A 27,234-nucleotide genomic window follows, 5' to 3' on the forward strand; every position below is an offset into this window, starting at 1 on the left:
ACTACTTTTTCTCACCTTTAGATGTTTATCAATGAGTACGAAGATGTGCCATTTGACGCCATTAGCTACATGACGGGAGAGTGTAACTATGGCGGTCGCGTCACAGATGACTGGGATCGTCGTCTGCTGTTGACCATGCTGGCCGATTTCTACACGCCTAACATCATCAACGAAACCCGCTACAAGTTCTCCCCCAGTGGATTGTACTACTCCCCACCCAAAGGCACCTATGATGATTATGTGGAATTCATCAAGGTAACTGATATATAGTGTTCATGCATATATTTCAATGTAAATTTTGGAAAATTTTAGAGTATAAGTCCTCCATGAGTTGTGCAAATAAAACAGACCTCTTGCACTCTGTTTCACTCTGATTCTGATACATGTAGGATTTGGCTATGTCAGGGATACATGTAGGATTTGGCTATGTCAGGGGTACATGTAGGATTTGGCTATGTCAGGAGTACATGTAGGATTTGGCTATGTCATGTCATTGCTATGAAATGTATGAGGATCATATGTTGTTCCTTTCTTCCACAGTCCCTTCCTCTGAATCAAGTCCCAGAGGTGTTTGGCATGCATGAGAACGTAGACATCTCCAAGGAACTCCAGGAGACCAATCTGCTGTTTGACTCAGTGTTGCTGACCAGGGGTGGTTCCGGCGGTGGTGCCGGTGGCTCCTCTGATGACCAGCTCTACACTATTGCTGGAGACATCATCAGCAAGGTCAGTCCTCTGCAACATCTTATTTTCATTTATTTTGATTTCTTTACAGTGAATGGTTCAATTTGTCAATTTACTTATCTGACCCAGGGCTAGCAAAGATAATTTGATTTCATATTTTTTTTTCATATCTACGTTAAGTTCAGTAAAGGTTATTCGAGATGCATAAGATTGAACTTATGTTGTAATTATACCCCCCGCAAACGAAGTTTGGGGGGGTATATATGAATCACCTTGTCCGGCTGTCTGTTCAATTCGTATCCGGTCTATATCTTTCTTATGGAGAAACATTGGAAGTTCTTACTTCACACAAAGATTGCTTATGACCTTAGGATGTGTCATGACCTTGACCCAAGGTCATTTGGACAAGGTCAAGGTCACTGGCAGAAAAAGTGCCAAATTCGTGTCCAGTCCATATCTTTCTTATGGACAAATATTGGAAGTTCTTAATTCACATCTAGATTCTTGTAACCTTAGGGTGTGTCATGACATTGACCCATGGTCAATTGAGGAAGTTCAAGGTCATTGTTTAAAAAAAAATTGGGCTCAGTATACCAATAATTCAAAATGTTTTTATTAAATGGCTGCTTGACATGTGTTTGACTCGAGTCATGTTTGTTAACATAAGGATGCAAATGTTCTCATGTATTAACAGTTAACTTGAACTAAAATTGAATTTAAAGAATAGAAATTGGTTTGTGTACTCATATTAGCATTAACAGTTTTAAAGAATAGAGCAGTTGTTATTTATAGAAAATGGATGGTGAAATGGATTCATCCAATATTTTCTATAATAGAAAAAATACAAGAGTTATGATTTTTTCTTAGCGGGGGGTATCACTTGTGAGCTCGCTCACAGTACCTTTAGTTTGGTTTGTTTTTGTTTTTTAGCTTCCAAAGGATTATGATATAGAGGCAGCTGGTAAGAAATATCCAGTGTCTTACAATGAAAGCATGAACACAGTGCTAGTACAGGAAATGGAAAGATTTAACAGGTTAGTTGTTTTGCTCTCTGGGAAAAATTTTTAAAATAATTTTGCATTATTAAAGTTTACTTGCTGGTCTAAATGTTCTTTACTTTTCTATCATGATCCTATTTTTGAAATATTGTAATTGATACTTGTCTTATTCTAATGAAATGTATAGATGTATTTAGAATGTGATCAGAATTTCTATTGGTTGATGCAAAGCCCCATTTTGACCCTAGGTTACTCTCCATCATCCGGTCAAGTTTGATCAATCTCCAGAAGGCCATTAAGGGTCTAGTGGTGATGTCTGCCGAGCTTGAGGCTCTGGCCGGAAGTCTGCTAATCGGTAAACTACCGGCAATGTGGGCAAAGAGATCCTACCCCTCCCTCAAACCCCTGGGCAGCTACATCAACGACTTCTTGGAGAGACTCAAGTTCTTACAGGTAAACATTCAGTAGATTCATATTCCAAATTAATTGTTTCCATCTCACTTTAGGGCATACTTTCAGAAACCCCAAAAATTTACCATTATTGGGCTCTTTAATACATATGTATGATAAGTACTTATATTGTATTGATTAATCAGTTAATGAAGTACTTATAATCCAATTTAGACATCATTTAGATATTATCTATGTTTACAGGTATTGAGGTTTTTCTTTCAGAAGTAAAATAATTTTCCTTTGCTTTATTTTTTAGAAATGGTACGATGAAGGCAAGCCCCCAACCTTCTGGCTGTCTGGCTTCTTCTTCACCCAGGCCTTCTTGACTGGCGTCATGCAGAACTTTGCCAGAAAGTACACAATCCCCATTGATACTCTGGCCTTTGATTTTGATGTAAGAGTTAAATCATAATATTTTTCACTTTATCAATTTACTAGAGAATAAACTGCAAATTATAAAAGCAAAATCTTGACATGTTCTATAGGATTCAGTTAGAATGAAGAAGTCAAGATTGTAACTATTATGATTAAGCATTGTAACAGTTTTAGACGAAAGGATTAAGAGAAGAAAATGCATTGTAAAATAATGTGCATCCACATTAAATCATTCAAGCCTATATTGTGGTGTATTTTTAGGTGCTGAGTATTGACAACAGCGACACCGCCCCCGAGGATGGTTGTTATGTGTACGGCCTCTTCCTGGATGGAGCCAGATGGAACAAAACTAGGTCAGGATACGTTATCTGCTGAACTTAAAAATAATCTTAAGCTTTGATCATTTACAAACTAATCAAATCAATTGGGACAGCTTTTAAATATCAGTTTAATTGAGAAAGAACTTTTTTTACCTTTATAAAACTATAAACTGAATTCACTGCATGTAATATGAAGGTCAGAAGCTTTAAAGAGGAGAGATCTCATTTTAGTTTTATTACATGCGCGGATCTAGAGGGGGGGTCGGGGGGGTCCCGACCCCCCCTGGAAAATGAAAATTTATTAAATTTACATAGTAAAATTATCGCGAAAATATGCCTCGGACCCCCCCCCGGCAAACACAATTATCCTTCGGACCCCCCCTGGAAAAATTTTCTGGATCCGCGCATGTATTATTTTTTTTTTTTTTTGCAAGTACTGGCTGTGACTAATGTTAAATAAATTTCTCTCTGTTATGAAGGAGTGCGTTGGAAGAACAGCTTCCCAAGATTCTGAACGAAGCTCTACCCATGATGTGGTTTTTCCCCAAGAAAAAGCTGGAGATTGATGAATCCAACAAGAGATACAAGTGTCCGATCTACAAGACCAGCGAGAGGAAGGGAGTGCTGTCCACAACCGGACATTCCACAAACTTTGTGCTGGCAGTTCTTCTCAACACAGACAACCCAGTCCAGCACTGGATAAAGAGAGGACTGGCACTTCTGTGTCAGCTGGACTCTTAGAAAAGTTAATCTGTGTCATACAGACACTTGTGTTAATGGTTGTTTTATTTTAAAGTCATGTTAAACTTAACTCACAAAAGAGAGAGACTTCTGTAAGAAGTGTTATATCAGATAATGATTATGTGTGTGTATGTCTGTTTAATATTTTTCAAATGTAAAATTTTCACTTTATTCATTGTTTATGAAATGATATAATTTAACTACTGCGTACTTAAAGTGTGATATATGTGATAAACTTTAGATGTATCTAATGAGTGGATTTAAAAACATTTTTGCTGTCTTACGTCATATTTATAAAACTATAATGGTAAACATCGACATGTACATTTATTGTTTTAATTGATTTTAATGCATTTATAAGGATAAGATTGTATTTGTACATTGAATAATCAACAATGCTATTGTGATTTTATGATTGCAAGAAGTTTGTAAATTATTGAAAGCAATGTGCTTTATATGTTTATGAATAACATTGAAACTCTTACTCCGTCCACTTTTATATGCCTTCCCAAGGTAACAGTCTTGTGATTGATGATCATTTCTTTATTTTTGTTGCAGTTTTATAATATATACAATATGTATTATTTATTTTCCGTCCTTGTGCTAACTATGGTGTACCTTGTATTATCACAAGTATTTGTTGAACTTCACACTGTATTATCTCTGCCAATGTCAGACACCGACATTGCTGTTATCTGTGATAAGTGAATAAAATCATTACACATTTTTTTAAGGTCTCGTTTTTTTTCTGTTTTTTTTTTATATTTGCTTGCCAAAATCAAAGTCCCATGTGAATCATTTCGAGGAATTTTCTTTCTGGTTCTGTTGATTATTCATGCTTCTGTCAAACAGTTTTATGAGAATATATGGTACAAAGAAATTGATTCATCGCATTTCTTCCTCAGTCTATGCTGGTTTCTATGTAGGCTGTACCTTTTTAAGTCCCTATAATAACCCAAGAAAGAATTGACCTGACTTGCCCATTGGTGAGGTCAATTGCACCTTACAGGTACATGTACCCCTATCCATCGCTTCGTTAAACTTGCAACATTAAATTACTGAAGCTATGAAATGACACTTGTCTAGTTTGCTGGAAGGTCAAGGCCACAGAGTTTCTTTTTTACACAGTTACATTATCATCAAAATACTATCACCGTTTTAGAATATTTCACAGTATTTTACAAAGTTTACAAAAAAAAAAAATTTTAACGGAAAATTTTTTAGAAGGCCCAGCGGGATTCGAACTCGTGACACAAACACCTAGCCCTATGCTGTTATGTAACATTTTTTGTGATTTATAAGCAATTTTATAAGATTATACTTGATTTTATTGCTTGTTTCGATAGGAAATACGTCACAATATGGAGGTGTCCCATACTACCTAAATACTCATTCTATGGGAAGTGGAAGCTCTTTCGTTCTTTAACAAAAGCCAAGTCAATGCATTATAGATATACAAACTATTCTCGTGAAGTTACGCGTATACATGTATGTAACATTAGCTCCATCCGACCTTCCTGTCCTTACTTTATTTCAGCGACCTAATTTGATTACTTTATCTAAATGCTTTGATGTATATTAAAATGTATATTATATGTCCATGTTAATAGATGTTTATTGGTTATATCATTTATATCTTTGCCATTAGTAGATATGACCTAGATTTTAATTTGAAAGGTATAACTGAATGTTTTCTTGACACTGAACATGCTTTCACATGTACATGTATACATCTTTTTTCAAAACTGCAGTCATCTCAATCGTCTTTATATTACAGTTTGGCTTTCTTTACATAGGCGTCGGAACTGGGGGGAGGGGGGGGGGGGCTCAGTTTGCAAAGTTAGACCTAACCATTAGGCACATAGCATCATAGAGGGTTCAGCCCACCTCCACCCCCCCCCCCCCCCCCCAACTTTTTCTTGCAGCAAACATAATTCTTCCTAAACATACCTTGAAAAGCCCCCCCCCCCCCCCCCCCGATTAGAATTTTTAGGATTTTGGGAGTTTGTTTTTGCTTGTCAAGATTTCTGAGGATTACTCTAGCCCCCCCCCCTTTTTAATTTGCTTTCAACGCCACTGCTTTATTCCCTTTTGGTTAATTTAAAAAAAAATTGCTTGTCTCTCGTGTACAACTAACGTTAAGGTGCTTCAGGAAATTGGAAAGGACAGCAACCCTTGGTTCCACAATTCCTTTGACCTTCAAGATGCACTCTAATGAGAAAAACGGCCTTGTTGCACTTATTGTAATTTGTTTGATAGATTTAACGATCGTCTTAGTCGTTTCCTCTATAGATACTAGTATACGCCAACGGCTCTACACAATTACATAAGAAACTTTATGGCACGTATAGGAATTACCAGTGCTTTAAACCATGGCCAACGATGAAATGATATATCAAAATGATTCTTCTGCGTCTAAAAACTTCCAGTGTTCTTATAGCAATTTATGGGTCCTGTTTTAAAAAGTAACTTTGTTCTTTTTTTTAAGTTTCGCATTTAGTGGGGAAAATATTACGCTTTTATATTTACGCATTTATTCGCGATTTTTATTTGTAACTTCGAAAATGGGTCATTTGGCTTTCGCATTATAGTTTATGAATAATTAAACTTTTTGAAAAATTGAAGTTTAATGACACACGAGACGTTCCTCAATTTTTTATAATTTTCCTTTATATTTTATTTCTTATTTATTATATCATTTAAACCTGTTAATTTCCAAAAATTCAGGGTACATTACCAGGCTCTTTTCGGAGCTAGAATATTTCGAATTTTCCTTAAAATAGCATGTAATGGCATGCAAAATGCATTTGAATGCTTATAAATAAAGCCACCCTATACATTTTCAATTGAACACTTTATACTAGTATCCAAATAAAAAAGAATTAAACATAAAAATATAATTATAAAATTACTAAGTGGAATCTTCACATTTTGGAAATAGGAAAAAATAGAAAAAGTGGAAGATAGGTCGCGCCTGACCTTAAACAAAGATTTTTTTGCCTCCACATATTTATAAAATGATGTATAATTTTCAAAAAGAAAATAAAAAGAGAATTTTACAATCATAATGACGTGCATGCGTGTATTTTTCACGTTGTAGAAAATACAAAACAAATATCTAATATAGTAGCTGTCATTTGTGGTTCATGCGTTCTTGTTCAAATCAAACAATGAACATGAAGAAACAAAATCTGATAAAATATTTTGTCGGGCAGTGGTTACTAGAAGAAACGGTAACTGATTTAAAAAAATAACAAGATAAAGGAAATGAAAGTATTTGTTCGTTTATTTTTTTGTAAACCAACCTACCTTTTCAGAAGAGATATAGTATTTTCTGCTTCGAATTATAAGAAAATTTGGCTTATTCCTGATTTCTGTGTGTATGTGTGTGGTGGAAGTGAGTAACCAATATTATTTATGTTCAGTATAAATGCTTATTTTGCAAAAGATACTTATTTGGAACAATAAACATGTGTACATGAATATCTATAATCAATTCATCTTTTTATGATCATCCTTGCAACAGGCAGAATCCATAAAATTTGCAGTAATTTAAGGTTGTACAACAAGTGATCGTAAGCAATTGACAGAATAGTTGACTCAGGTGTTTCAAAAGGGAGAAACCACGTGCAATCTGCGTTGAATAGCACATGTATACCTGCATGAAACACCAAAGAAAACATATATACATGTACATTTCATTGAACATTGAAATAATAAACCACGAGGGTTACGTGTCAGCTAGGTAAATTAAAATAGATACAAATCAATATTATTGACGAAAACACTGAAATTGAGAGAAATGAACTGTATTAGTTTTTTGGTCTTCATCAAGAACATGGTTTTCCAGTCTTATTTATATCCAGTTCTTTTACACATTTTTTCTATAATTATTGCATTTGTTTACTTTGTGTGCTCATGCTTTCGTTAAAACATGATTAATCCTCTATATATAGCGAACGGAACTGTCAATTTGTTCACTAAGAATTATTAATGAACTCTGTCTTTCCGAAGTTTCATTCCAAGGACAGATATCTTTATAAATTCATACTTTTTTATGCTAGTAATCAATGATCTACAGTATCAGTTTGAAGCGCCCATTTCATATGAAACCGCTTTTTATGCAGTCTTCATTTTCTTTCTTGTGACCAAGATATCTAGTAACTAATTAAATTCATGAAATCTGGGATATATGAATTCTTTCAATGATTATACATGACAATACTTTCTTAAATGTAGGCAAGGTGTGTCGGACCTTGCACTGTAATTTCAAATGTAAAAAATATTTAAAAAAATATTGTAAACTTTGATAAAATATGAAATAAAAAAGGTACGAATCTCAAAATTTTCCCACGTGTCTTAAAAATAAAATATGTTCAAAATGCTTACAGCTTTTCAAAATACGATAATTAATACATGTAAGTTCTTCGGCTACTCTTTAAACTGATATCAAATTCAACATAGGTATGATCCCACAATTTTCTAAATAAATTCAAATGGAAAGTCAAAAACGTGTTTTAGTCCCTTCGTAAAACGGGAAAGTCAACTATGACGTCATAATGAATATTGCACAAAAATGACACTCTTTTTGAAGAGTAAGTAGCCTACTATAAGTTGCATGTTGAATTTAATTTAATTGAAGAAAACAAAGTGACAAAATAGCTAAAAAGAATTAAAATAGAACAGAGTGACATGAAATAGTCCAACACCCACAGACAGTTAAAAAACATCAAATTTAAAATAGACCCCCCCCCCCCCGTCCTCCAAAAAACAGAAGCTAAAAGAAACACATAAACCACGAATAATAATGTAACTCGTATACATATGAAGTGGAAAGGTCCCTTATGAAATTGATTTTTATTATATAATCTTTCTAATTTATTCGGTTAATGCTATATCAATATAATTTATATTTATAAAAAGCATAATTTTAAAATTAATATTCATGTACATTGATAATTTTAAGTTGAACAAGTAGATGTAAAAAATTAAAATAAACTTGAGAAAGCTTAAATCGATCTCGTAGTCTTTAAAGAAGTACTACGTAATATTTAAAGTTCGTCTATACATAAATGATTAGTTATAATAACTTGTTAATTAAACTCAAAGCCGGGGGTCGCAAATTGACTTTTAAAACCTGTTAAAGAAACCTATCTATAACCTACGTATATGATAGTATAGACCAAGGGCTGCGAAGTTCTCTATGAGATAAAATTCCCACTTTCATATGTTTAGCAATCCCTTTAAATTGTTGTATTTTAATTTATCCGTAAAGATATCATGTCATTCTATATTTTAGATAAACAGTTTCCATGGCAGTACCATAAACAGATGCGCGATCGTAGCCTACTTATGCAAATCCACGCCATATTTTGTGACGTCATGAATGAAGTGAGAAAGTAGAAAACAGTTCATGAGATTGAGAGAAGCAAATGAGTACGTTAACGAATTTTCCGGTGTGATTTAGTTCCCTAGATCGATAAAAATATGCCACTGTTTGGTAAAAAGCATGAAACGGACAAAAAACATTCAACGGATGTTAGAAAGAAATATGATTTTAAGCGCACCCTGGGAACGTAAGTATCAATCCACCATTCCTCTGTCACATTTTATTTCAATTTGATCAATTTCCCTTTCTGTTTATTTATTAGTTTTATGTGAGTAACTTTAAACTACCTTGAAAAAAAATTTATCAACCCCAGTTTTTATCCAAGATGAGAGGAAAACGTAGGTTGAAAATAATCAGGTACAAATAATCTTGTGTAGATGTATCTATAGGCTTACGTAAAGGCTCGTATAGCTCACTGAAGATCTCTTTGTTAACTCAGGCATTGCTTGTTTTTTTATACAATGTTGACAGCCTAATGACAGGTTGATTTACAACTGCCTTTGTTGAAGATGGGACCTTTAGATTTAAATCTATTAATTACCCCCAATATCTTTACACTATATTTGGGCACACTATTGTTGAATTATTATATGATCTTGACATAACTAGCCTTATGCAAGTTGTACCGGTATATATTGTGATGGTTAACCCAGGGAATCAAATGGACTGCAACTTAAAAATTTAGGGTGTGATATTTAAGGGGCACAGACCACGAGAGAGAGAGAGAGATTGGGATGAAAAGATTTAGGTACTATTCTCTTTTGAGAAGTGGACAGGCATAGCCTGTGGATGTAGGCTATGCCTGTCCACTTCTCAAAAGAGAATAATTTAGGTACTAGAGATGAAAAGAATTCTTATTTTGATTATCATAAAGAGAGCTTTAAAGAGAGAGATTTGGTAGAGGGTAAAAAAATACTCGGGGAGTCCCTGTTTGATTATTATTGGATAAATCTTTTACAGGGTTGAATGACACTCAGGATGTAGGTGTATTGATGTTAAGACAATCTTATCGAGTTCATTGTAACAACTGGATGAGGATTATTGAAAGTTCCTCCTCGATGAAGCATTGATTATCCTACATTACTCTCATTATGCCTCATGTTGTTGTTACATCAAATTACTACAAAATACCTTTCCCCGTCATTGTATACAAGGTATAGATTTCTTATGGAGAATCACAACTGCTTAGTCCTTATACTCCTACTCAGAAAAGTGTGATGTAAGCATGAACTATTCACTCTGTTCAATACATGACATTATCGTAGACCATAAGCATACACAGGGACTATTCACTCTGTTTAATACATGACATTATCGTAGACCATAAGCATACAAGAGCAGCGAGTACATTAATTATAATACATGTATTAACTCCAAAGGTTATTGGACAGTCTGACAGTTCATGAATTCTAAGATGCTGCAAAAAAAGAGCAATTTAATTAACAAGTGAATTTTCTAGTGGTTGGATAATTTCTAGGGAGGTGTAAGGTAGAATGTTAAAATGATCTAATCGCTTTCAGACGGACTGATGGGGTGAGGGCTTGTTCAGAGACAGTTTGATTATTCTAACTAGGATGCTGTAAGAGAGAGAGTTTCACATTTATATGTTTGTTAGTGGTGCAATAATAAGCCATACGAAAGTATAATCTGCCAGCTTCCAGTAGATTCAGTTGAGCGAGATGAGTAATGATTCTCTAAGAATTTAGATTACAGGCAATCTAAACTCCATTTAATGACATTTTCATTTTTATCCAAAGATCCTTAGATTTACTTCCCGAGGGATCAGATGTTATCGTCATCAGACAAAAAATCTCATTTTCTAATAAGTTTGGTCTTGAACACTGTACAGTTAGTAAGTCAGTAGATTTTTTACTTTGCTGGAAAACTGTAAGACCTAGACATGCTATGTCAATCTCACTGGCGGTTAATCTTGATTCTTACGGTAATTTTGACTTCGATTGGGGAGGGCATTGCAAACAGTATAATAGCCCCTCTATAAGGCATATTTATTATTTCTACAGGTAAACACATATTATTTAAGTAGAAATTTTTCAAGTCCTCTTTATTATAACAATAGGTGTATCGGTAGGTACGGTAAAAATTATCAGACTGCAATACATGTATTTATATATTATATTCTAGCTGTTCTGTTTTAAACATTTTATTACTTGAAGTAGTTCTTGCAGACCTAATATTAATCAGTTACCAACAATCTGTTTGGAAATCCATAATTTGTACATGTTAACCTGAACTCCACATGAGAACAATTTTCACAGAACAATTGATTGAAACAATAATTTATTCATGATTGAAATCGTGAAAGGGATAAGGCAGCGAGCTAAAGTCTAGTTGAATTTAACACTAACCTACCAAGGCAACTGTATATAATTATGTGCCTGAAGGGTTGGTTAATAATACATTACTGTAACAGTTGGGCACTAAATCATTTACCAATTGTGTACATACTGAATTTTCTTTATTGGTGATCTAATATTGTTTTTCTAATAAATAAAGATGGTATTATCTTAAAAGGAATAGACTTTATCGAAGAAGACAACTAAAAATGCCAGAGAGATTTGTCGGAGATCTATACAGACACTAATTAGCACCAAATAAACTATCCATTTATTACTAGGGATGATTGAGGTAGTGCAAGTTCACTACATGACAATACATGGAGTCACTTTCTCACTCACAGTTCAATGAACTTACTAACAGAACAGAAAATTTCCTTTCTTCCCTTTAATAAATTATGTTCTACATAAACGCATGTACATCTAATCCAAAGGGTAAGGAAAATTGTTGTGTGAAACATTTATTTTCAGAGAACTCCAGCATTCATGTAAAAATCTGATTCTTTGAAATCATTTGTCTCTCAGCGTGTTGATATCACACATTTGAATTCCATGGAATTGATCTCCCCTTTCTGTTTTGCATGACACAGGTACAAATGAGAGCAGTTGCTAAAAGTGACTATGGAATCAATTATTCATTTGTTTTAATCCCAAATCAATGGTCGTGTTACCAGATCTCTCCATCGGTCCAGTGTATAATGTTACACCAGTCCTCAATAAACAGCCTTGTCATGGAGGATCAGACTGAGTAATGGATTCCTGATCAAACGGCTCTCTTTCTGAAGGTCAGGGATTTTGAATTAACTGGTTGGAAACCCTGTTGTCCCAAATTTTAGCCAATATGTGCTGTCCTCTCCCATCTGGAGAGAGCTATATTGCAGACTCCGGTTCAGGGCTTGAGATGATGGTTCTAGGAGAGAGCTATGCTGACTCGGAGTGACTCCAGAATGTGGCTTGAGATGAGGGTTCTAGGATAGAGCCATGCAGACTCCAGACCGTGGCAAAAATTGAGACTGTGTAAACCCTTGATGACTCTGTATTTTCTGAGACCATGTAAACCCTTGATGACTGTTTTTTCTGAGGACTCAAACCACACACCATTCTATGTCTATTGTAATTTCCTTTTTCATAGAAAGAGCAACAAGTAGACTACTTCTTGACAAGTTTTTAATGCAAATGGAGCAGTGTATCGATAGGCAATGTGATGATGTTCCATCATTTTCAAGCATAATGTGTATGTCGGACTATGAAGTTATTGGCACTGGTTTTCTAATCCTGAGTTCAATGAACTAGTTCATACCATACCTGATGATTTCTAATCTATCAGAATTGTTCATTCGCCTCAAGTTACTGGTTTAAACCTAAGGCTACCAGAAAATCATGAATGAAATTTATGCATATGATTTGTAGTACATGTGTATCTACAATAATAGTACTTTGTAGTAATCTGTGATACGTTTGACATTAGGGGAAAGGGGGTCACGGCGGTGGTGATCGAAACAGGATGTAGCTTCTTGAGCCTGACTTATTCAATGTACTATAATACAATGAAAATCAGGTTTCATCATGATGATACGAAACATACTACAGTAGTTAAATTTAAGTTAAAATTGTTTTTGTTTTGTTTATTGTGTAGGACAAATATATCTAGATCATAAAACTTTTTCGGTTTATTTTGGATAAGGGTGAAGAAGGAATTTTGTGACAGTGAACCAATATGGCTAGCACTTGAAGGCTGCATGTGTTTTATAAATACATAAAATCATTCAGTTTCATCATGTTGTACTGAGTGTGTGACTATCAGAGAGAGAGAGAGAGAGAGAGAGAGAGAGAGAGAGAGAGTTGTATAACAACACATTGACATCCAGACTAAATAAACATCAATCATCAAATATTTTATTTTGATTGCTGTTAACGTCAATGTAACCTAAGTAAAAAAAGAATATCTAGAGCTTGTTACTTTTTTTGGTCATTATAAGCAGAAACGTGTGCTTGCAAAGATGTATACTGTATCAATAAAAGTTTGAATAGATAAAAGAAACCTTCTAGGTTATGTCAATAAAGAGGTTATCAATATTAACACAGATTATTCTTTGCTTAATATATATCAGTTAAGTTTCTGCTCTAAAATTCTGAGGTTTCTCTGTTATGCCAAGCAATGTATCGATTGACTTTAAACCACTTGATTGTGTGTATAAGCTTGGACTTTAAATAATGAATTTTATATGAAAGTCTTTCTCCTTAAATAGGATTAAATTTTAAAAGTTGTTTTTTTTTAATCATAAACTGTGAAATATTTTTCAAGTTCCTTCAAAATTGATTTATTTTTTTTGTTGGCATACAATGCAGGAAGTGCTGCTGATAGTAAGAAAACAGTTTCCAACCTAAGAAAACAGTTTCCAACCTGAAACTTTGTATAGTGCACTTAGTGGAAAGTACAACTGTGTAGGATTTTGCTACATACAGGCTTCATCAGATTACTTCTCTATTATCTTAACAGGAAAAACATACTTAAACATTGATAATTTATACTGCATACTTATAATTTCTGATGTTCTGATAAAATCAGAATCTATTGATAGGATATTTCACATACTAGTATTTGAAAAGAGCTCTTGGTAAAGATTGTGACTCTCTTTTAATACCCCTGCATGAAAATTCACCAGGAAGGGACTATGTAAATATGGATTCTTGTTTTCATTCAGTATAGATTATATACCAAACTTTATAGTCATATAATTGGCATTAAAGGCCTAGCAGATATTCATCCATGTCTTTGTTAATGGATTTTGAAATTTACATTTAAATCATGTTAAGTTGAACAATGATTCAATTATAAATTTCACTGTGAGAATGTTCCACTTAGTGCATGGCATTGCTGCACGAGAGACTTGGAAAAATTTTACACAGAGCTTTTATCTACCAGTAATTACATTTTAATATGAAAACTTCAATGAGAAAATCAAGGTAACATTTTGAACCACAATCGGTGAATATATGCACAAAGCCAGACATGGCTGTATGCAGTTTCTGATGTGATCATAATTTCCAATCAAAATAAAAAAAATATTTGTGTGCTCATGGAGCAAGTGCACGCAGTTTGTATTCGGTATTTTTGTAACAAAATGATTTTTTATTACTTGCATACTCTATGCTTGATGTGGTCCATTAATACTTTGACATTTCATGACAACGCTATCTTAACTCTTGGATTAAGAACCACCCACAAGATTCCCTCAGATCTGCCACAGAACTATAAAACAATTCACTACACAAACAGCGTGAATATTGGTTCAATATACCATAACAATTTGCTATAAACGGACAAATAAGGCTTAATTTAGGATGGAAACATGGTATTATTTGGATGACAAATTACCATATTGCATGACCACTCCATGCAAACTGTACAGTGTTTGCGGTGGATAGGCTCCATATGGAGACAGTGTTATCTCCAATAGCAAAAGGGAGACAGAGGGAGGTACTGTTAGACGACTCTCGAGGTTGTTTAAGTGGGTGTGTGGGTAGGAGGGTGGGTGGGGACCTTTATAACTTTGTAAGAGACCTTTGTAACTTTTTAAAGCTTGCATTATTTTAGTTTATAAAGTTAGATGCTTTTGTGCATTGTACTGTAATTAAAAAATATCAAGTTTATATTACAGAAAAGCATCCACTTGTTTATAGTATGAAGTAAATGTATCATGTTTTTGCAATGACTAGAGATATGCTGTCTGACGTGACATAACACTTTTGCCTAACCTTACTATGCTTTGAATTATAAGCAACACTAAATGAAAAACATTCGAAGTGTAAGAATATTCAAAGAAACTCTGTCAACTGTATTTATTGAATGGAGACTTTTATTTTCTTTCTTTCTTTTTTTTCCAATGAATTATCATTTCTGTTGACTGCCATTTTTTTGCGAGCTCAAAACTGCCTTATACCATAACAGAGGTTAACGAGGAGGCCTTGCAATGGGATTGACAAAAGTGTTGATATGTGTATACTGGGTGTATGATAATATAGACTTGTGTGCCTCAGGGTTTGATCAAGGTCTTCATGCAGTTACAAATGTCGGTATTTTCTTCTTGTAAAAATCTGTTATCTTTTTTGTGGTATCTTGTATTATATATACATAAATGTGAATGTTTTTTGTAAAAGAACATTTTGTCAGTGAATGACATACTATTATCTTACAACAGTTTATCAATGAAGCAAGACTCTACAGCTACTGTAACAAAAAATTGATGCCATAGTGACTGTGTAACAAGGTCTGGCCATCTATAACATTAAACAAAGCCATCTTACATGAGATCTTAGACACATCATTAAAGTCGTTTAGATTTATGCTATAAATTGGTGTTAAAGAAAGGATATGTATTCACAAAAACTGTTACCATGATGAATCGAATGACCCGAGGGAGGATAACTTGATTTGTCTCCTCACTGAAATGGAATTTCACACTTTTTAGGACCACCCTGTGTTAAATTACCATACTTGTGCCATGGTAATGGGTCCCCTACATACACAAGGGCTTGATTTCATTGGCACTTTGCATCTTGTTAATGGTCGACTTTTATTGTTTTTGGGCTAAAGATAAAGAGGTTTTGATAGGTGATTATTGTTCTTCTAGGACCTATTGCAGGTGCGAAGATATTGGAAATGGTTTTGTACCTTGTCCAGTGCTTGAAATTAATGTTCTTATTTTTACTGAAGGACAGCTTATAAGGTCTGAGTTGTGTTCAGTTTTAATCATTGTTAATGGTAATGACTGCAATATCTTGTAGAACCCATAAACTAATTTTTTCCTATTTGGATTGAATATTAGGTGTAAAAGTAGGGTTTGAATTGATTAGATGTGACATGATTGCCTTCAAAGGCAACCTAATACAAAAATATTGATATTATGTACAGTAAGAAATAATGAAAGCTGGGAAGCCAAGAAAAAATCACATGTCAGTGTGCTCTTGTGTCTTGTGACTCGTGCTTAATTTTTTTGTGACAATATTTGAATAATATTTTTAATTTCATTGAGATGTCCAATGTTTCCAATCATAGTTAATGGAGAAATGAAAGAAAAAGGTGTTGGAACTTTCAGTTGAAAAATCGTTTCATAAACTACTGGCGGTCATAAGACAAACTTGTGATTTGCTCAATGGACTGATTCAATTGCCATATTCATGCTGGTTAAATGTTTGATACAACGTCATGCTATAAAACAGTGACCAAATTGCCAAAATGTTTATTAATTGCTATCCAAGTACCTGGCCACCAGGCATATTACGAAAAGCAAGCTACCTCAAGAGCCCCCAAAGCTTTAAGAATTCATTAATTGTAGTTTGTGAAAGAAAGAAAGTGGCTTTTATTGTGTTCAACTCGCTGCAAGACAAATTCACACTAAAAACTACCTTATTGTTTAGTTAAGTGCAAAGGAGAAGGCAATATGGCATTCATTGAATGAACTAGCTGAAAGGCAATATTCACACGTCCAAGGTTGACTTTTGGTTTAGTAAAAAATATTGTCTTTGGAAAAGTGCCAACAGGCATAGCTGGAAAGAGGGTATGCCAGTCTATTCCTAAAGAAAAAAGTGCAAAAGAGAAGCAATACGGCATATTCCTCGCAAACAGCTTTTAGGGATTTTCACACTGTCCAAAATTTATTTCTAAATCCAGCTTGGTTTTCATAAATAAGATTTGTCACAGTGCAGGTGTATGCTTCCAAACGATTGGCTAAATGCTAGTGAAAGTGCAACAGAGAAGCAGTATGGCATATTCCTTGAAAACAGCTGCAATGGATTTTCCCCCACTGTCCAAAATATACTTACTGTTCAACGTTTTGTGCAACAGAGAGCTGGGCTTTGAACTATTTGCTTAATTTGGACAGTAGAAACTGAACATGTGTGGCGTAAAGTCTGGTGATAATATTGTTTTCACAGTATAAACAAGAAATCAATGAAATATTTGTTAATTATCTTGAGGTGTTATCACAGTGTAGTCATTTGGTCTGCTCCAGCAATCATTGATTTTCTCTCTACCAAAGGGGTATGGTTACAAAAGGGCACTGATAAAAACACAAATACATGTATATACCCACACAAACACACACACACACTCATCTATTGATAAAATCTGCTGAAATGTGATTTAACTATTGCTTGTTGGGGGGATTGGAAACACCAGATTCTCCCAAAGGTAGACTGGTTTACAGCTCAAAATGGGATTGGACAAGATGCATCATCATCCCAGATGCCGAATAACACATTTCTCCTTGTAGGATTTCTGTGAAATTAAGTTAATGATCATCGTTCACTTGCACCATGATGAAATTAGGGTCATCAAATAACAATATTCATACTTAGTTTGTTGATGTTTTTGCTTAATGTAATTAGAACCATTTTAACAAGACCTTGGACTTTCAGTTGGACAAAGCCTTCTATTTCTTGTGTCAAAACAAGTTATTATATAACGACGCGGTTTCAAGTGAAATATGCACCGATTGCGTAGTCTTAGCTCAAAAGCCAGACAAATCTTGTTGATTTCAAAGAGCCTTGGCTGAGTGGCCAGCAATGAAATAGACAGGCCTACATCGCTGTTTCACACAACTATCCAAAGTCCAAGCTCTTGTTAAAATGGTTCTACCCTTTCCTCCTACTACACAGCATTAAATAATCTACTGTGAATCATATTTGCACACAAGGCTGCTTTGGTGCAACTTTGGACTCTTAGTAATTAAAATATTACAGACCAGCTAGTGGTTGCATTCTTTTCATAATGATAGGTGTGGAATTAACAAACTTCTCAATATGTTAAAGTATTGCTAAACAGAAATCCCAACTGTGATATTACCGGGTAACAAACTAAACAGAAATCTAAATACCTATGCACAGATTTAATTCAAATTCGAAGAACAGGTACGATCTTGTGACATTATTATCTTTTACAAACAATGGCAAATCAAGTCAGATTTTGCTGTTTGTTTTCCTCAGCTGTTGGGAAATGATTAATAAAACTGCAACTCCCAGATGCCTTAGAACTGTTGCTAGTAATCGTCTGGCCTGTCAATAGTTAGAGAAATGGAGCCGATTGCTATGGGTTGAGGTTGCTATGGGTTGAGACAGAGAGGGGATGGGATGATGAGGTCCAAAAACATACCCAAAAGGTGGAGAGTGCCAAGCTACACAACATATCACTCATCCTCAAGGATACGAAAACATTGTAAAAACATCGTAGTCTGCAACAAAAGTACAGATTTAATGGCCTAACTTATTATAAATTGATGAATTGATCAATGTCGCAAAGTTATGTATGGGAGTGTGCAATGCAAAGGTGCCTAATGTATATGTTACTTTTATGTATTCATATTTGCCGTAAAGTACAGCAGTGTTTTTTATATGGGATAGCAAATTCCAACGTAACAAAGTGTTCATTTGTGGGGTTATTTTTGTGGAAATGAAGAATTTACAGAAACATGACTGATTTTATTATTACAGAACAACTAGTGCCTCGATCATCTCTTTTCTAAAACTGCAGTCTATTAGTTCTGCAAAATTATTTGCAAACTTTACCTGTAGGAAACAATTCCATGGTATATCTCAATAAAATGTTAATATATTAAAAAAACGAATACAAAATGTACTTGAGTTACAATGTGCAAGGATATAAATACAAAAAAATAAAACAAAAAAGTGTCTTTGTGATTTCATTTTAATTCAGATTTTCACTCCCGGAGTTCTTGAGTGGTATTGCTTCAGAAAGAAAGATTATTCAGTATTCAAAGACCCAAGTGCCTTAAAACCTTTGGTTTCATATCTGTGAAAGGGTTAGGGGGATTCAGGGAATTTAGATGTAAAACAAATAAACACAGTACTTCTTATAACCTGTATTTCAGATTGCCTGTCTTATAAAAGAGGTATCTTGCACTGCTGGCATTAATTGGTAACTTGATTCTCCAAGTCCCCAAATTTACCATCAATAACACTTAACTGAATTAACATGTACCTTGGCTTTATTGCATCTCGTACACTGATATCTGAAACTGTCTTTAGAAATGCATATCTGTCTACAAAGCCTGAATTTAGAAACATGAGTACCTTATACATTTGACATTTGCTAAAAGAAATTATGTCAGTATAAGGCATTTCAGTTTTACTGTATATATATCAAATCAGCGAAGAATGTGGTTGCTAGAAAATTTTTACTGATTCTGCAGTTTTTTCTCTCTATTTGAGTGTCATTGTCAGAGATTTAAAATCTAGTTCAACAAGATGATTTTTTTATAATTCCCTCGAGTATGTTGGAATCTCAGTGTTTATGTATTTCATTAGTTTTTTAGTAGAATTCATCAAGTAATGACAAAGAAGTCACCAAATACAGGTCGTATGTCCGCAGGGGGTTAAATTATTTCAAGGTCTCCGAGTTTGATTTGGTGCAATTGCGAAGTCTGATTGCATGAGGATAATAAAGATAATATTCTGGGACAATTCAGTGAGATTGATAATTCTTCTAATTAAGATTAATTACCCCCCAATTTTCCATAGATAATTACTTCCAGAAAATTCCCATCAATAACAGCATGTTACTGGAAATAAGTTGAAGTGAAAATGATCTGTATTAACGTGGTATTGACCTGATTGGTGGAATTGTTGTGTCATTTATCTGCACAGCATTTTTGTTGTTTAGAGCATAATTGTAGAAGTTTACGTAATTATAGAAGTTTTACGTAATTTTAGAAGTTTATGGTGATTTGGAAAGGTTGATAATGACAGATACAGTTAACTTCTCTTTGAAAATAAAAGATGAACAACTGTTAACACAACCCTGCGTAGGAGCCCAGAGATTGGCTAGCTTAGTAGGATATTTGGATTTGTCTGTAGTCATCTCAGGCTTAATAACCAAATCCATACCAGGACAATCCCTTGAAAGCTAAGTTTATCATGAAATTTCCACCCAAAACATGTTTTGGGAATAATTTGATATCCATGTGGCTTGTCTGCTTTAATTCCAAGTACAGCTCAAGTGTCCCTCTGATTATTTACTGTGCATTTATCACTTTTACATAATTAAATAACGATAATTCCAACAAAAATTTGTCTTAACTAGCTGCATGATGTACGTAAAGCACACAAGGTAGACGAATGAATATTTCCAACTTTAACTAGAACAAAATTTTTTAACTAAAATGTGTCACAGGTTTTCTGGGGGTAGTCTCAGTTATGTGGGTCCTACTGCTCCAAGATTCAATGAACATGATTAAGGAGCAAGTTCAGTGTCCTACAAATATTGATATGTACATGTACTAGAAAAAAATTTTGAAGACAAAGATGCCTCATCATTACATGTCAGTGTTAGGAATCTCCACGGTTTGAATTGAAAGTCATTACATTTTTGTGTAAGCTGGCAACATGACTAAAAGCATTTACAATGTACTGTGTCTGCATGGTGGCTTCATGATTTATCAAGCACCTCCATGTATATGGCGTGCACATGTTTGTCTTTTTTCCCTTTCATCCTTATGTCATTGAAGGTAAAATTATACTTTCCAAGCTAAAATCTGCCCTTCTGTTTGTCCATCTGTTTGTTGCTATTTGCATTTTAAATCACACTGTAAGGTTGGTTTCCTTTCATCACACTGTTTCACCAAACTTTATTTACTGGTACAAAATTATTAAAAACAAATTCAGATCTTCTTTCATTTTACAATCATTACTGACCTGAGGGTGAAGGTACATGATGTAAATAAGGTTCTGAAAATTTACCATGAGTGTGTATTAAGGAGGGGAGAATGGGGGGGGGGGTATTTTTTTTAGCTGTTGAAATCCAACACACAAGAATGGAATCAACATTTTTTTCCCATTTTAAAATGAGCATTAATGAAAAGGGATTTTCTGTTAGGTCCTACAACTTCCTTTGCAGTGCACAAGGTCTTTTTTTTTCTACCACCAAGGCATTCGATTTTCATTTTCTCATAATTCCTTATGACTTCAGTTCTTGGAAATTTGTAGAGGGGCAAGTGCTGTTGCTCTTGAAATTTATTACATACAGAAAATTTGATGTATATTAAGGTGGATTTGTTTATGACATTAACAGGAGTTATCCCTAGTCAAGCTTTATTATGTATTATGGTGAAGACAGAATCGTGTCATGTAGATTGAATTATTATGCCATGCACTTCCCAAATTTAGTTATGAATATAAAGATAATCTGATAAAATTAATGTGAAAATGGACTGTATTTCATAAATTGCATGTAGATGTTTTGCATTTGATGAAAAGTTAACTGAATAAAGCTTTGATTATTTCTTATACTCCCAAATGTATCAAATGATGTTAATTGAATTTGTGTCTTTCAGAGGTGCCTTCTCCGAGGTTGTGCTAGCGGAGGACAAATCAGAGAGGGGGAAATTAGTGGCCATCAAATGTATAGATCGATGCGGATTACTGGGGAAAGAGGAATCGTTGGAGAATGAAATTCAAGTTCTTCGAAGGTAATGCCCAGAATTAGAGGAAATCTTATCAATCTGATGGGGTACTTGAGCCTCGGCTGAAAAAAAAGTAATTTTCACTGGCGGGTCTGGATTGTGGTGTGGAGTCTTCTGATAATTGTTTCTTGCTGTATCTGATGGTGTCAGTAACCTTGGAAAGATGGTGGATTCATTTTCTTTTTGGGGGGATAATTCAGTGTTTTGTATAACTCCTATTAATCACCCTCAGGACAAGTTATTGGACAAATTTCTGTTGGGTGGGAAAAAGCAAAAAAAAAAAAAAATTGAAATTAAAAAATCGTGCACATTACTTAGATGACTGTTCTCAATTATTGATTTGTCACAAATTAGTGAAACTTTGGCTCACTTTCTAATGTAAATCTGTGAAAAAGATAAGATTTTGTTCATCAGTAGACTTGAAATTGGTAACAGTTGTAGCTGCATATCAGTGATCTGTATGCAGAGTGTGACTTAATTATTTTAAAGTTTATTTTTGTGTCACAAAAAATCCAAAAATGGGGTAAAAATGTAATCCGATTTATTTGCATCAGCAATTATATTAATAGTTTTAATTATCAAACAATATACCAGGTTTTATTTCTGCGCATTGTACTGTTTTATTGTGAAAAAAAAATGACAGAAAAAAGTGAAAATTAAAAGATATCGTAAATAATCAGATACATGTATATGGTATATGAAGAAAAAACAAAAAAAAATTCTACATAAGATTACCAATAGAACTAGAACATTATAGAGTAATTGAAAGAAAAATTCTTGATTATATAAGAAAAGAAAAAACCTCATTTGAGCAATAGAAAAAACCTCGTTTGAGCAATTCGATGTAATTAATTCCTATAAGAAATTGAAAGACAAGCATTGGCTTATAAGTAATTGCATGGAAAATTATTTTCAGAAACAGATTTATCAATTTTTTTGAAAACTTTTGTAAAATTGAGGAGATATGGGGAAACCCTTTATTAATATCAGCCTCATGAAGTCATGATGACTGAAACTCTGCAATATTTTTTTTGTTTTTTTTTTGGTGAATCCCTATTATTTTGTGACAGAAATGCAAACAAATGGATTTAATGATGAGCCATTATCTGAACAAACACAGAAGTGACCAGAGCTTGTTCAGTTCATGACTATGTAAACGGCGGGGCTATTGATCAGTTTACTCAGTCAATTGTCAGCTTATTAGCTATCCCCGGCCTTTTTTTCCTGAAACAAAAGTGACTAATCACCAATGGAGCTCAAATGTGAAAAAGTGTCGATTTTGTTTGTTTCCCAAAAGGGAAGGAAATAGGACCTTTGTATGATCTTGTTGTTAGAATTTACAGTGACATGATCTGTATAAAAGTTGCAGGAAACTGTGAGACAGGAGAGAAGGGTCGGTCAATTTTCAAGGGATTAGGAAAACCCAAGTCTTTTTCATATTAAAATTTGGGGGAGAGGGCCGGTAGTCTGGGGAATTCCTACTCACAAGGCCATATTATTTATGATACTTACGGGGCTTCCGGGCCATCACAAAACCACACTACCCGCCCCCAGACGTTGAACGTATAAATTAACCTAAAGCTTAATTCATATTCATGTGTATTAACTACGGTAATTGTGTGTTTTTCGGTTAATTTGATTAATCATAATTATTGTATATACCAATTGCTCTTATTAGTTGAGAGCAGCTGATGAAGAGGTGTAGTGTTAATGCACGCATCCTTTGAAGTCGTTGTGATGAACTTACTGAACTGGATGGGTCACCATTACAATTACTCTGTTACGACATACTGTATTAATGTTACTTCAATAATTCACAATTTACTAATTTCTTTGGTTGCGCAATCTGAAAAAAAAAATTGCAATTGCTATCTCTTGTTTACGAATGGGTAAGGGTAGCTGGGTTATGTCCTTTATTGTTATTTCCATAATTCATTTCCCAATTCCTTTGGTTTGCGCAATCTGAAAAAAAAAATCGTAAATGCTATCTTTTGTTTATTAAATAGAGAAGGGTGATCTAGAGATTTGTTTGATAGTGTTATTAAGTGGGTGTAAATGTTTGTGTAAGTTTGTCAGGGTGTATACATCCATTAATTACTTGCACCGATATGTTTCGTTTAACTTAAATTACAAGATGATTCCAACATGGTTAGAAATTCTCCTTGTTCTTCAACTCTTAGATAAAAAACACACAAAACCCACACATTTTGATTTCAGTTGCTCTTCTTCTTTTTTATATATTTCAATAAAGAAACAAATTGGCCAATATTGATTTTTTCTGACCTTTTTTGTTTTGTCGTTTTTGGTTCGAGACCGCACAGCGTAATTATACAAGGTATATTAAAAAACTGAAAGACAATAAACCAGGTACTGTGTGTACTGTAGCATTTTAGCTGATGTTGGTTACTTTTTTATGCCACTCTAACCTTAAGCTTTTACTTCGATTTACTGATAGTGCCTTTCTCATTGACATTTTACATTCATTATCTATGAATTGACCTATAGAAGTTCAGGATGATCATAAATTGCATTATTCTCTGCAGTTTTTCTTGAAACAAAATTCGTTTGATCATTTTGATTATAATTATGCACTACTGTTTTGAAATCTTGATGGCATGTTCTTCAGAATGATGAGTTTTTGTTGATTTTGCAAAATTTACTAGTCTTGTCAAAGACAGTGTTTAGATAATTATGATAATAGAAAAGTTTCCAATTTCTGACTTTACGTTACCTAAACAAAGATTATAGATTGAGATATCATTTTACTCTTTAAGATTAAAAAAATTAGAGTGAATTTTTCTAATTTAATGTTCATTATAAAGTATGATAATACATGTTTATAGATATGTTTCTTTTTAATTAATAAAATTAAACAAATTTTAGTATTTTACATTGATGATCAAAATTGGTCAGATCGAGTTATCAATAAACATTTTTAAAAGAGAAAAAACTAAACAATCTGCCATCAGACTAAATGTAATATATTATTATAAATAGCCTTAGAATATTTTGATATTTTTAATTTTCCTAACTAGAGGGAAAGTGGGTGTTGAATAATTTTGATAATTTTGATTTTCATGAAAATGAATGATTACATGAATTTTGATTAACATTCACATTTTCAAACTCTTTGTGAGAAATTATTAAACATCTCAAGACTCGATCATCTAGAATTAACATCCTTAAGTAAGATGTTGGAATGTAATCAGAAATCTAATGTACGTCTAGCAAAACTTCCTTTTCACAACATGTTTCGATAAGGAAAATGAAATTTAGTTCTTGGTAGTTAGTACACAACACTTGACTGTTATTTATGTGAATAGTTACTGATATATTTTTCTCAGTTTTGCATTAACCAAAATGTCGGTTTTCATTATAGGAGTCAATTGCGAAACGAAAATGAGGATGTCTCTTCATATTTACAATTTCAAATTGGATTCCTATAAAAAAATTATTTTTAAGGCTTTAGAATTTATACCTTGTCCTTCTGACAGTAATGATTTTGAAAGTGAACTGAAATGTACAAGTATATTTGGCAACAGTTTCTTAGATTATATACCATGTCTTTGTTTTAATGACCAGGAAGTTCTAAAGAAAGTCTTGTGACAAATGTAATTTTAAATATTATAGTGTATCTTATCCCCTGCTAATTACAAAGGAAATCATTTGCTCTCGCCCCATATGGAATTTACTGACCACATATAAATGATATGGGATCAACTAAAAACCATGTAATTATCAACATATGTAGTAAAACACAGCTAAATTAAGTTAATATGTTTATATATTAACAAGTTTTCCCGTACAGTGGGGCCAATTTTACATTGTTCTATTCAATTAAAGAATTTACATAAACAATCAGATGTTTTAACTTCAGCATCATTTTTCAAAAGAAAACTATATTAATTGTATTGTTATAACTATGGGATAAGAACCATTTTAACAAGAGCTTGGAATTTGGGTAGTTGTGTCAAACAGCAATGTGACATAGGCCTGTCTATTTCATTGCTGGCCACTCAGCCATTGCTCATTTGAAATCAACATTTGTCTGGCTTTTGAGCTAAGACTAGGCAATCGGTGCATATTTCGCTTGAAACCGCATCATTTTAAACTTGTTTTAACACAAGAAATAGAGAGCTACGGCCAACCGAAAGTCCAAGGTCTTGTTAAAATGGTTCTAATGGTAAAGAGTAAACATTTAAGTAAGGAGTTTGCCTAATTAGAACCATTTTAACAAGGCTTTGGACTTTAGGTAGGATATAACTTTCTTTTTCTTGCATCAATTTAACAAGTTAAAGATGAGGCTGGTCATATTAAGTGAAATATGCACAAATTGCATAGTCATAGCTCAAAAGATAGACACATCTTGTTGATTTCAAAGAGCCATGGCTGAGTGGCTAGCAATGAAATAGACAGGGCTACTTCACATCGCTGTTTGACACAACTACCCAAAGTCCAAGCTCTTGTTAAAATGGTTCTAAGTTTGTTAACCTTCAACACGCATGCATATCCATGTTAACAGGCAGTGGCAGATAAATATGTCCATTGTTTTCAGGTATACTTTATGAATTTTGCATTGAATTTGTTATTAAATAGGATAATGGATTTAGTTCAGTGCCTTCAACGCCAATGCTAAGTAGTGTATATGGTATCAAATATTTGTATTAGAGACAAATATACACAGGAAGCAATTTATAAGTATAATATTTTGACTTCTAGGGTACAATCGGTTTGTTGCAATAAAACAATTTGAGCGGCTGTTATTATTCCAGTCTTTGATAATAAATCCCTCAGGAACCTGCAATAATGTTGATGCAGTATGGCTGTAAAGAATTCAGTGTTGCTTTTGCAGTAGATCAATTTCTCAGGAAATTAAGAATGTATTAGGTCTGGAGTGAAAGGATATGTGAAGTTCGATTTTGAAAACAACTCTTGACTTGATTTTCTGCACTTCAGATGTGGTTTCAACAAGTCCCAGGAATTTAATGAGAAAATCTTCAGAATTTTTCTCTCTCCATTATAATATAACTTAAATTTTGTTGCTTTTACTTCAATGCATCATTGAAGCTGCAGATATTAGATGAAATGAATTTCATCTCATAAACTGCATGAAAATTAGTTTGAAAAAGTGTTTAAATTGCTTCTAAAAAAAACCATACGTTTATTACCAGTAACCATACATGTGTATGTCATGTTGAAAGTCCTTCTATTTGTTCCATCATCACTCCATGCTATTTAATTAGCTCTGATTATATGACAGATTCAGAATTTAATTTCTCAAAATTTTGTTAAAATAACATCTGATATTTGTAAAACTGTATATTGAAATTGTGTTAGGAATAAAGTTTCTTACTTAAAATTTTATTGAAATCTAGGCCCTATTTGATCAAACATGCAGTTTATTAATAATGTTTTGAATACTTTCAAATGCTCTATGATAAA

The 27,234-nt window shown here is 33.6% G+C and overlaps 2 protein-coding genes across 5 annotated transcripts in view; both read left to right on the forward strand.

The window, feature by feature from the left end:
* The window catches only part of LOC105340285 (dynein axonemal heavy chain 12), a 37,920-nt gene extending 33,622 nt beyond the window's left edge, over window positions 1–4,298 (forward strand). For all 4 annotated transcript variants that reach the window (XM_066081620.1, XM_066081619.1, XM_066081622.1 and 1 more), the window contains 7 exons: window positions 22–255; window positions 541–726; window positions 1,615–1,718; window positions 1,931–2,135; window positions 2,392–2,529; window positions 2,772–2,863; window positions 3,310–4,298. In XM_066081620.1, coding sequence (XP_065937692.1) covers window positions 22–255; window positions 541–726; window positions 1,615–1,718; window positions 1,931–2,135; window positions 2,392–2,529; window positions 2,772–2,863; window positions 3,310–3,571 — 1,221 coding nt within the window. In that variant the 3' untranslated portion in view covers window positions 3,572–4,298. The remainder of the gene's footprint in view (window positions 1–21; window positions 256–540; window positions 727–1,614; window positions 1,719–1,930; window positions 2,136–2,391; window positions 2,530–2,771; window positions 2,864–3,309) is intronic.
* Window positions 4,299–8,932: 4,634 nt separating this feature from the next.
* Window positions 8,933–27,234, forward strand: part of LOC105340286 (calcium/calmodulin-dependent protein kinase type 1) — a 33,422-nt gene continuing 15,120 nt past the window's right edge. The window contains exons 1-2 of the mRNA XM_011446241.4: window positions 8,933–9,147; window positions 21,664–21,798. Of these exons, the coding sequence (XP_011444543.1) occupies window positions 9,059–9,147; window positions 21,664–21,798 (224 nt within the window). The 5' untranslated portion in view covers window positions 8,933–9,058. The remainder of the gene's footprint in view (window positions 9,148–21,663; window positions 21,799–27,234) is intronic.

The sequence above is a fragment of the Magallana gigas genome, chromosome 4, assembly GCF_963853765.1.
Source record: "Magallana gigas chromosome 4, xbMagGiga1.1, whole genome shotgun sequence".
Taxonomy (NCBI): Eukaryota; Metazoa; Mollusca; class Bivalvia; order Ostreida; family Ostreidae; genus Magallana; species Magallana gigas.